We start from the raw sequence: 12082 nt of genomic DNA on the forward strand, positions 1-12082 counted from the left end.
AATGTTTAAAAAAAGAAGAAATTGGAACCCTTATACCTTATTAATGAGAATGTAAAATAGTCCAACCACTTTGGAAAACTGTTTGGCAGTTCCTTAAAAAGTTAAAACATACACCTACCATATGTATGATGCAGCCATTCCACTCCTAGGTATTTAGCCAAAAGAAAATATATCTCCATACAAAGACTTGTACATAGCAATGAAACCAGAGTTTCCTAATAGTACCTCAGCCTCTTTATACATCAGGATTTAGGCTTTTTATTCCTCTAAAAAAACCTCTTTTCTCAGGATAAGAGATGTTCGTAATTTCGAAACACTCAAAAGAATGTGAAAATCATACTCCCGACTAAAAATTTCCTGTATGTTCTTTTAGTCTTTTCTGTTTTCCACAGACAAAAACCAACCAAAAAGTGACATGGGGAACAATGAAAACACACACCACAGGATATGTCTCTGAAATATAAGTACACACATTTTAATTTATTTTTAAGAATATTTATATTTTAAAATCAGGACGTTTATATGTATGCCTGAACAGCATGGCTGACACAGACCAAATCCACACTGGTAAGCTTCCAAGAACCATTTACTGTGCTGCCAGTAGTACTGGTGCAGGCAGACGGAGAATAAATAATAGTGCTTTGGGGAGCACAGTAGTGACTGATACATAGGGTAGGTAAAGAAGGAGCCTCATCGTGGATGCTACAGCAGGAACAGCTCCCCAGTACTGATATGTGCAAAGTTCCAGATCTCCACGACAGAAACGGCCCAACCCATCCAAACAGCCTCCCAACTTGGCTGGCAAGTGCAGAGGGTGGAGGAACTCAGGCACAGGGGGCACAGGGATGGGGAACTGGACCCAGAGAAAAACTGAAGCAGCAGAGTTCAGACAAGTACGTGTGTTCACACACATACCCCCACAGCACTGGCCTATATAACAAAACTGTACACAATTTAACAAAGGTGCTCCCAGCCTCCCTGTCACCTCTTTGGCTGTGAGTCAGGCCATCCCAACTTCTGACACACAGACATCTTCATCAGGAGGAAGGCTGTCCTGTGTGGTGGGGACAGGCCTTTAGGTGAGAGCAAAGCTACTGAAGCTATAGCATTAACTGAACATCCCTAAACAAAAAAGACGTTAATTGCTAATTATAAGTGTACAAGCCAAAAACTACTTCATGTACCATACCCCAAGCTTGGGCATAGTCAATCATTTAACTACACAATGGTCAAGTAAAACAAGCCCTTGAGCATGCTTTAGCAAGTACAGTTACGGGGTAGGGAAAGAAATTAGGTTCGATGTGCTAAAATTTACGCTTACTGCTATGAACTATGTTTTAATGTATTTCTTGAGTCAAAATAAAACCAAGTGTCTAAGGACATACTAAGCTTATGATGGACTCTCATCTGTAACTCATTCACTTCTGTAAGTTAGGCCCATGGTAATGGAACCTGTCCAGGCCTTCAAGCACATCTAAGCTGAAGAAACATTAAAGCCACCCCTGTATAATTAGGCACAGGGCATAGGAAACCTTAGCTGGATGACTGATCAGGGCTTCTCAGGACTGGATGTTGGTTGAATTGAGGATTCGAGAAGTAGCATCAGATTTGGAAGCCTTTGAAAGTTCTTGCTGTTGAAAAATAAATAACATCAGTGGCGTTACTGTCCCCTCTCGTACATCCCCTGCCCTTGTAAGCACAGGTGAGTGTCAGCATACAGCCCCGCACAGGCTGTGTTAGGAACAAAAGGGGAGGGACTCTGAACATCTTAGTCACAGATTAAGCATGTGTACATATGCCCCTTGATCCCTTTCCTCAGCCAGTCCATTCTATTAAAACCTCACAGAATAGAAATCCCTTATATTTCACAAAGTACTCTCTGAGTTGTCAAGCTAGGTAGGCAACAAGCTTTGGTCTTTTGAGCCCTTTAGGAAACAATGGGCCAGAACATATATCTACCAATCCCTGGGGCTGAGGGCCTTGTAACCTGCTGGTGATTTGATCTCATGCTGGAGCACATGGTATAGAAGCAGAAGACAGAGCAGGAATGACCACTGAGAAAGGACAGATGTTAGTAGAGGTTAGTCTACTGGCTTCAGTGCTGCCTGGTGGAGTCTACCAGCCATAGCAACCAAAACCAGAAGAATCTCCCTCAGCCTAGCCAGAGAGAAACAGATATATGTAAGCAGCAAGTGGATGAAGTGGGCTTGGCTGAGCAAACACACGAGAAAGCTGGACTCTGTCCAGCAATCAGCTAGCCAGAGTGACAAATACCCACCTTCTATAGGTAGAACCACCCCTGTCAAGTAACTTGACAAAAGTAAAAGAATATAAAGCTAGCTTCAGTGCTCAAAATGAACGATAGCCTTGGGCAGCTGTCACATTCTCCATCACTGCAGCAAGAGAGTCGATGCCCTAGGCTTTAACTCAGTATCCCCCACAAAGGTGAGGGGCAGGCTTACCTCTCAACAGCTAGATACTGAGGGAAGAGAGAACACACATTGTTAAGGAAAGCGCACTGCAGTTAAGTGTTGGTAAATGTGGAGTACGTTACTAGGAGCTGAAGAGCACTGTGGGAAAAAATTACTTTCTTCCAGTGCCTCATATATGCTTTAGCAGCTCAATGTGGTGGAAAATAGGCAAAGGCAAAGAAACGAGCATTGGCTAGCTCAGAGTAGACAGAAAGTTGGCAGTTCAGCTCTGAGGGGTTAGTAAGACATATATATACTCCAGGAAGTAATCAGCACACAGGCCAAGAACCTCATAGGCAGCACACAGCTGGGGCTCCCCTCCCCACGTGGTGGGGCCTCTATTCCTTGCAGCACATTGGAGGCCTTTAATGTCACAACTGGGGAGGGTGAAAGTTTTCTGTTGTGAAATAACATGATAAAAAAACTTTGCCTGACTTTAGATGGGGCTGAGAATCCAATTCAAGTCTGAACAAGTTAATCGGCAGGTTAGTCAGTCTGTTGGGAACTTAAGCCAGATATTTATTATTTCTGAAGTCTGTATTAGGAATTCCTGCTTCCTTTGTTAAAAAAAAGGTTTTATGATAGTACAGCTGAGATTATTGGTTAGTGTAGCCCTGTGCCCAGATGGGAATGAAGCCAGCAGATGACAGATCAGTCTGGAAAAGGGACATGGGAAACGCAGGGGTTGCCATACAGACCTGAAGCCCAACAGTGGAGCTGTTAGAGAGGGACGGATCCTCCTAAGAACGAAGAATTGAGACAATTACCAAGAACTCCACCAAGAGAGCACCAGGCAGTGATGAGAAGGCTCACCTCCTGCAGCCAGGGAATGGTATTTCTTACGCAGAAGGATCCAGGTCAAATGTCTGCCTGCTGCTGCCATCTTTCTTCCTATACACCACCCTTAACCCACCCCACCTCACGCCATGGTCAAGTCAGGAAAGGGATTCTCAGCCTCCAAAGAACTGCCCTAACTAATAGCCTGGGTGCCCTTGGGAAGATACCCACTCTGCCCCAACTGTGTGCTCCCCAGGGACTGGTAGATATTAGAAAAGGTGAATTACCGCAAACTCAGAATAGGTGCTGGCAACAGAATTAATGCTGAAGTTGCGTCGTGGGGGGGTCGAGGCAGGGTACCCACCGCTGAGGATGCTGCCATTGAGCTCCAGGTTCTCCTTGTTGGCTCCATGCTTGATGCCACGGGGTGTTTTTTTCCCCGAACAGGTGGAAGTGGTGACTGGCTACAGAGAAAAGAAAGATCGACCAATGTATCATCCTTATAATGACCACACACACAAATTATCCAAGGCTGATACCATCTTTATATTATTCGTGTGTCTGTAATCCTATACTTCTGGCTTATTTTATTTTTAAAATTTTTATCTTTTGGCCACGCCGTGCGGCATGCGGGATCTTATTCCCCAGCCAGGGATCAAACCCACACCCCCCGCGTTGGAAGCATGGAGTCCCAACCACTGGACCACCAGGGAAGTCCCTACTTTTGGTTTAAAAACATACAAATTCTTAATGATCTGCAGAACCCTTATCTTGAGCATCGTCTGTAAAATACCTGAAAGACTGAACACATTTTAGCACGCACTCCTCACTCCCTCCTTGGGTGAGAGTACCTATCTGCATCTAGTTGTCCAGTGTCACTGGGCTGGAACCCACATGCAAGGACCTCACTCAGTAGCAACTGAAGACCAGGCTTTGAACTAAGCCTATGGAAACTCTTCAGTTTCCCAGTCACATCCCAGTGCTTCCTGTGATACCGGACGGGGCTCAAAATGACCATTCTCTTCTCTCATTTAGTTTTTGACAGATTAGCTAGCTTACATCTGTCAACTTTCAGCATCTCGATAACCGAATCCAGGGATCTTAGAAACTGGAACAAGTTAGGTGGGGCCCTGTATGGCTGAACCATACTGACTCCTTTTTGTCAGCTCCATCTTAGGCCTACAGTCCCATCCCCTCCCCTTCCTGCATGACTGAGCTTCAGCTTACAAGGAATGAGGCCAAGCCAGATAAGTTCCCTATCAACTTTGACCCTTGCCTTCATCTGCTAAGAAAACTGGAAGAATGCCTTTTGCTGATGTAGATGATTAATGGTCTTGAGACCCTGGCAGGAGGAAAACCACCCAGTTCCTGTCACTACAGATGTGCTCCTCCCTAGTAGTCAGATTCTGTTTTTAGCTTTGGCCCCCTTAAATCCCCCCGTATCTCTTTCGCGCTTGAGTGCAGCTGCAAATGCCTCTGGGTCATTGTCTGCCCGATCCTGCCTGTATGCAAGTTACCCACAATAAACTTCATAATTGCACTTTATGAAGCTGCCTGCTTTGTTTTTCGGCCTCAAAGTTCCTTCTCAGTCCAGAGGACAGTATTCAATCTCTCCACCTCCCAGCAGTCCCCGGAGTACATAGGTTGGGGCAGTGTCGGGGATGTGCTTGTACACAGAGCATACTAACCTTGCTGCCAGAAGGTGGAAGGCGAGACACGGGGGAGCGGCAGACTGTCCCCGAAAAGACAGGCCGAATGCTGCTGTTGGCCGTAGCATTGGACACAGTGGTAGTGTTCAGCTAAGGAGAAGAAAAGAGATTACTGATGTGAGATGACATGCTTAGCAGCCCATCCCTACACTACAGAGAGTGAGGATGGGAAGCAGTCTAAGATTGTTTTTCATGGTGAAGAGCTTTGAAGACACCTGTGAAAAGCGTTCACTGTTCCATAAAATGGGACAACCATTTTGTTTCCAAAAGTTAAACAGACAACTATCATAAGACCCAGCCATATCATTCTTGGGTATTTACCCAAGAGAAATGAAAGCATATATCCATACAAAGACTTACATATAAATATTTATAGCAGCTTTATGTGTGGCAGCCAGAAAACTAGAATTAAGCCAAATATCCATCAACACAGGCAACTAGATAAGCAAATTGTGGTATATACGTCCAATGGAATACTGTTCAACAATAAAAAGGGGTAACCTACCGATACATGCAACAACAGATGAAAAAAGTCAGACACAGAAGTATATATACTGTATGATTCTATTTATATAAAATGTTAGAAAATGCAAACTAATCAATAGTAACAGAGCAAAGCTGCAGTTGCCAGGAGCTAGTGGGAAGTGGGTGGGGGGAGGGAAATGGGTGGTAAGGGAAGCAAAGAGAAAACAAAGGGGCAAAAGGAAACTTTGGGTGTGATGGGTATTGTTCATTGTCTTGATTGTGGTGAGGGTTTCACGGTGCATACATATATCACAGCTTATTAATGGGTACACTTTAAATATTATGTGTCTACTTTATTCACTAAAGCTGTAAGCTTTTTCTTTAATTGGAAAAACTCTAGGTGGATTAAAAACCTTAAATGGGATAGCAAGACTATTCAGATACAAGACACAAACTAGGAAATACAACACAGGAAAATATCTGTGTGCCTCAGGTCCTGGGTAGGTTATTTGCAAGTACAAGCCATTAAGAAAACAGGTTGAAAACATTTTTACTATATTAAGAACTTTTTGTTCATCAACAAAACACCATAAAGAGTAAAAAGACAAGCTACAGGGACTTCCCTGGTGGCACAGTGGTTAAGACTCTGAGCTACCAATGCAGGGGGCCTGGGTTCGATCCCTGGTCAGGGAACTAGATCCCACATGCATGCCGCAACTAAGAGTTCGCATGCCACAACTAAGGAGCCCACCTGCCACAACTAAGACCCGGCACAACCAAAAAAAAAAAAAAAAATGACAAGCTACAGAAGACACACACAAATGCCGGGAAAAGCTACTGTAACACAACCGACAAGGAAATAGCATCCAGAACATACAAAGAATTCCTATAAAATGTGCAAGAAGGAAACAAATGTTCCAACAGAAAAACTGTCAAAAACTTCTCAGAATAGGAAATCCAGAAGGCTAATGAACATGGCAGAAGGTTCAACTTCATTAGTAATTAGGAAAATGCAAACTAAAATTTTAATGAGACATTACTTCACACCCATCAGATGGGCAAAAATTGTAAAGTCTGAAAATATCACATGTTGGCAAAGATTGGAGCCAGCGTAGCACTTAGGCACTACCACTGGAAGCGTACACTGTTATAACTGCTTTGGTATCACAGACTGAATGATCAGTGCAGCCAGCACTTGAGAAATGTTTGAATGCAGCACTCTTGAGATCATGGGCCGTATCACTTTATCTTTGTGTTCTCAGCATCTAATAGAGAGATTCTCAAACTTTTAATGAAAACAAACCTTTCGAACTTCCCTGGTGGCACAGTGGTTAAGGATCTGCCTGCCAATGCAGGGGACATGGGTTCAGTCCCTGGTCCGGGAAGATCCCAAATGCCGCAGACCAACTAAGCCCGTGTGCCACAACTACTGAGCCCACGTGCTGCAGCTACTGAAGGCTGCACGCCTAGAGCCCATGCTCTGCAACGAGAAGCCACCACAATGAAAAGCCCGCGCACCGCAATGAAGAGTAGCCCCTCCCTGCTCACCGCAACTAGAGAAAGCCCACACACAGCAACAAAGACCCAACACAGCCAAAAAAAAACACCTTTCTAGAATTTTGTAACACGTTTTAAAAATTTCGTCACATTATTTTCCTAATAAAAATTAAGTACCTAATATCAAACAATAGGGAACTAGTTTAGTAAATGACACTATGTCAAAAGAATAGAATATATAGCTAAGAATGAGCATGTTATTTGAAGAAAGTTTGATGCTATGAAAAAAAAAATCACAACCAATACCAACTAGGGAAAAAGCAGAAATCAAAATTATATGTGATCTCTATTTTGTGAAAATACACTATTTTAAAAAGCTTTTTACAGAAGCAGGAAAAACACCAAATATTCTCATTGGTTCTCCTGGAGTTACATTACAGGTGATTTTTAAAACATTTTATGTGTTATAAAATATGAGTTGCAAGGGAAAAGGAAAATAATGCTCCACTTCATTTATTAAAGAAACGGTTTTAAAAAAACAAAGGAAGAAAGAAAGAAAGAAAGAAGGAAGGAAGAACTCCCTGATTTCCTGCTCTAGAGATTAACGAGTATTAGGTATCCCATTTGCCAGGCATAAAAGTCTTCTTTCACATAGTGCCATGGTCACTTGTTGGAATTACAGAATGAACCTCTGAAGGTTCTCATCATTACAGAATGTTGGCAGCTGCTGGCTCCCGAGTTTAATCTGGGACTCAACAACTGGCACACATCAAAGCTGGCCACTCCTCGACTGTCACTGTCAAGACCCTACTCAGGATTGAACTGCAGAATTGCATTCACACTGTCAAATGGACTCAACCTGGAAGGCTAGAAAAAGTCTTTCCCATCTCTGCAGGACAGAAGGCAAGAGATGGGCAGAGCCCTAGCCTCAAAAATGCCTCAGACATGGCAGTTCATGCAGCCTTTTGTTTACCTTGCGCACTTTGCCTGGCGTGCCAGGTGCCAGTCCTCGCCGCTTGCTGGGTGTTCGCGGAATACTGCCATAGAGCATCTCTGTCTCAGTTTGCTTCTTGTTCTTTAGTTGCTATGTGAAAGTCAGAAGCAAGAGTGACAAATCCCAGAAGGAGAACAGGTCTGGGATGGGGGCAGAGGCAGGGCCAGAAATCTAGCGCAAGTCTCTGCACCCAGAGCTAAAAAGAGCTGCCATGAGCTACTCCTTCTTCATCCAACCTAGAGCCCTGGCAGAGACTCTGGGCTGCTCACTCATGCTGTCTTCTCCTCCTCCCAAACTGGGTTCACTTACTCGTTCCTGCTTGGCTCTCTCTTTCTCCAGTCGGTGCATCTCCCACTGTTCTGTTACGTACTCCATGAATTTCTGCCCATTCACCACAAATGCCTTTGAATGCTCCTGTTCCCACATTTCAATCCTTGCTTTCAACTCCTCTTCCAACTGAGACCAGAAACAAGGACATGTTAATTACTTCAAACTTTTGGTGTGAAGCCCAAAAGAAATGATTCTCCCAAAGAATGCCTCCTCCCTCCCCAGAGTATCATTAGCCTGACTTCAGGTAGCTGGACCCACGTGGCAACAGGTTGGAGCGGCCAGAAATCAGTCTTGGGATGGTTCATTCATAATACACATGAAGGTGGGAAAAGGCGAGAACCCAGAGCCTGACCACTACAGTTTTGGCGCCCAAAGTTGGAGGCAGCACTGGGGGAGACCAGCAACATTAAATATGCAGTGTACGCTAGAGCGGCACTATCTGGGCTCCAATCTGGAATCTACATCTTACTGGCTGTGAAGAGGTAGGCAAGTTACTTAAGTTCTCAGTGCCTGTTTCCTCATCTGTAAAAATGGAATTAATAATAGCAACCTCTTAAGGATGTTGTGACAATTAAATGAATTAATAAAATGGAAAGCACTTGGAAACAGTATATGGCACTTAATTCAATAAATGTTAACTATTATTATTAAAATAGAGAATAGTGGGCTTCCCTGGTGGCGCAGTGGTTGGGAGTCCACCTGCCGATGCAGGGGACACGGGTTCGTGCCCCGGTCCGGGAGGACCCCACATGCCGCGGAGCGGCTGGGCCCGTGAGCTATGGCCGCTGAGCCTGCGTGTCTGGAGCCTGTGCTCCACAACGGGAGATGCCACAACAGTGAGAGGCCCGCGTACCGCAAAAAAAAAAAAAAAAAAAAAAAAAAAAAAAAAGAATAGTAATGAAGTCCAAAACACTTTCTCAAAAGGTTACCTTGTGTTACGGGCTGAATTATGCCCCCTGCCAAATTCATATGTTGAAGTCTTAATCCCCAGTACCTCAGAATGTGGCTTTATTGGGACACAGAGGTAATTAAGTTAAAATGAGGTCATTAGGGTGGGTCCTAATCCAACATGACTGGTAGCCGTATAAGAAGATTTGGATACAGACACAAGCAGAAGGAAGCCCATGTGAAGATACAGGGAGAAGACTACTGTCTGGAGCCAGGAGAACAGCCTCGGAAGGAAGCAGCTCTGCTGACACCTGGATCTCAGACTTCTAGCGTCCAGAATTGTGAGAAAGTGAATTTCTGTTGTTTAAACCACCCAGTCTCTGGTACTTTGTTATGGCAGCCCTAAAAAGTTAGTAAAACTTGATATTCAGTTGCTTGTACTAGGTAGGCCCAGTATATACTTATTATCCTTTACCTAAGGAAAAATGATTCAAAGCAAGAGATATACAAAAAGTGAGGCATTTTGTAGCCAAGCACCAAAAACTCTTTCAGTAACAATATTACCTTAGGGAGTGTTTTTTGGAGCTTGGCTCGCTGCTTTTCTTCTTTTAGAAGATTTCCTCCACGATTTGTAAATCGACTTGGATCTGAAGCTTTTCTCTGTGAAAAATACATTTTAATTAGAGTGAACCCCCGACAGTCAGACCAGTCACGTCTGCTAAGAATCCTCACTCTCATAAACAGATACATATTTCTGGGGAGACTTCAGAATTTTGCATTCCCATCCACTTTTAGCAGTGAGAAATCGTGGCTTTCTAAGGCAGGGAGTGGGGTGTGAACACTCTAAGGCATATTCAAGATCATACACTGGGGTGCAGGAAAACTAGTGTTTCCTTTTTAGTCTAAAAAGTAAGACAGGCTTTAATATTTAATGCACAATGTCACTGGCTCCCTTCCTGAGTTCAGATGTCACCAACAGGAAATGGGGTATGCGGAAGGACAAGGGGGAGGTCTACACTCAGAGGGTTTGGTGGTGGCACCCCTACTTGCCCACTCACTTCCAGCATATTGAGACAATGCAGCTTAAATATGCTCAGTTAAGGAGTTTATAGATAATCTGGCTTTTATTAAATTAACCCTCACAAAATGGACAAAAAATGTAAAATGTTAGGGTTCTTATTCTTTTTAACTTTTCTGTTTTTTGTTATTCTACAGTGTATACAGTATATCAGAACAGTAATATAAGTGTATAATTTGTAAATATAAATTAGGTGAATACACTAAAATTGGGGCAGATAATCAGAAAAGTTTAGAAACAATCTTGACAATTTGGGGGCCAAACTGATAAATTCTATTTCCTTTCCAGACTGCTTGATTATGAGCAATAACTAAAAGGAATGGTAATTAGTTTCTTATTTTTTCTTAAATACCGGCATGTAAACAAGGGTCGCTTATTTGGCTCTTTACTGTCGCGCGCGCGCGCGTGTGTGTGTGTGTGTGTATACACATGGTTTTTTTTTTACACTGAAGTATAGCTGATTTACAGTACAAGTCTCAGGTGTACAACACAGTGATTCACAATTTTTGAACTTTATACTCCATTTATAGTTATTATAAAATATTAGCTATATTCCATGCTGTACAATATATCCTTGTAGCTTATTTATTTTATACATAATAGTATGTACTTCTTAAACCCCTACCCCTTTATTGCCCCTCCCCCCTCCCCCCTCCCCTCTGGTAACCATTAGTCTGTTCTCTGTATCTGTGAGTCTGTTTCTTTTTTGTTATATTCACTAGTTTGTTTTATTTTCTAGATTCCACATATAAGTGGTATCATACAGTATTTGCCTTTCTGAGTTATTTCACTAAGCATAATACCCTATATTATGGTATGGGGTATAATACCCTATACCATAATATAGATCCATCCATGTTGTTGCAAAAGGCAAAATTTCACTCTTGTTCATGGCTGAGCTCTTTATTGACTTTTATTACTCCTTCTTGCTTTCAACCAGAAGTAAGGAGTAACTGAGGACTAGAACACTTGCTCTTAAACAGCTGTGAGCTCTCACAGTTTTTTTCCACTTCTGAGTCCTAGTTTCTCGCCTGGAAACTTGAAGGAGTTAAACTCCAGATTCTCTAAAGGCCTGTTCAAGCTCTAATAGGACAAGTATGAACCTGAGAATGAGTCTCCTTGAATTTCGTGCCCAAGGTGCTTCACTTGCCTCGTCCTAGTCCCAGTTCTGAGCTCTAAAATGCTCTAAGGGAATCGATTTGTGCTAAGTCTATCAAAACAAAAGGAATTCAGAGTACACAAATGTGCTCCAAATACCCAGGCAATTTTCTAAGATAATAACAAAAGTTGGAAGAGTACAGGATGTTCGTTGCCTGCCCCAACAGCCATTTTTCTCTCCTTCCTTAGTAATAGAACCTGAATTTATCTGCGATAGTGATTCTCCCAGCCTCGCCAGTAGTTGGTGTGGCATTTAAGCAGAAGTGCTGTGAAGAGAGCCTGGGAAAACCTCTTAGAGGGGGTGGAGGAGCAATGCCTTCTGTGTTCCCTCCTCCACCACACTGCCTGAAATGCTACGGTGGGAGCTCTAGAATCACCCTGGACCGGAAGGTAAGATCCACCCCGTAGTGGTAAAGGAGCTATGAGCTGGAGAAGCCTGGGACCCCCTGACTGTGGAATAGCCATATCTGCCTTGCACTGCCTACCTTTAGACTTCCTTTATGCAAGAAACTTCAACCTTACTGAAGGCATTAGTTTTGGGGTTTTCTCTTACATGTTTCTGCATATAAGCTTGACAAATACAGATGGGTTAGCAGTAATTTACAGACTTAATGATAAAGATGGTATTAGAAACCTGGTAAAGAGCAAAGGAAGCAGGCCTCTGACTCTATACAGGGAATGCTTTCTTAACACTTCACTGTACTCTAAGGAAAAC

At 43.1% G+C, this 12082-nt stretch overlaps 1 protein-coding gene across 6 annotated transcripts in view; it reads right to left on the bottom strand.

The window, feature by feature from the left end:
- Positions 1 to 450: 450 nt before the first annotated feature.
- The window catches only part of PRC1 (protein regulator of cytokinesis 1), a 28061-nt gene continuing 16429 nt past the window's right edge, over positions 451 to 12082 (bottom strand). For 2 of the 6 annotated variants that reach the window (XM_081228469.1, XM_081228472.1), the window contains exons 9-14: positions 9696 to 9791; positions 8223 to 8369; positions 7893 to 8003; positions 4937 to 5047; positions 3536 to 3712; positions 3053 to 3211 (exon numbers count right to left, since the gene is read on the bottom strand). In XM_081228469.1, the coding sequence (XP_081084595.1) occupies positions 3068 to 3211; positions 3536 to 3712; positions 4937 to 5047; positions 7893 to 8003; positions 8223 to 8369; positions 9696 to 9791 (786 nt within the window). In that variant the 3' untranslated portion in view covers positions 3053 to 3067. Of the gene's footprint in view, positions 1632 to 3052; positions 3212 to 3535; positions 3713 to 4936; positions 5048 to 7892; positions 8004 to 8222; positions 8370 to 9695; positions 9792 to 12082 lie in introns of those variants that run through there. The other 4 variants (XM_081228470.1, XM_081228474.1, XM_081228471.1 and 1 more) reach the window with 4 other exon arrangements.

This window comes from Mesoplodon bidens, assembly GCF_964165515.1.
Source record: "Mesoplodon bidens genome assembly, chromosome: 3".
Lineage (NCBI taxonomy): Eukaryota > Metazoa > Chordata > Mammalia > Artiodactyla > Ziphiidae > Mesoplodon > Mesoplodon bidens.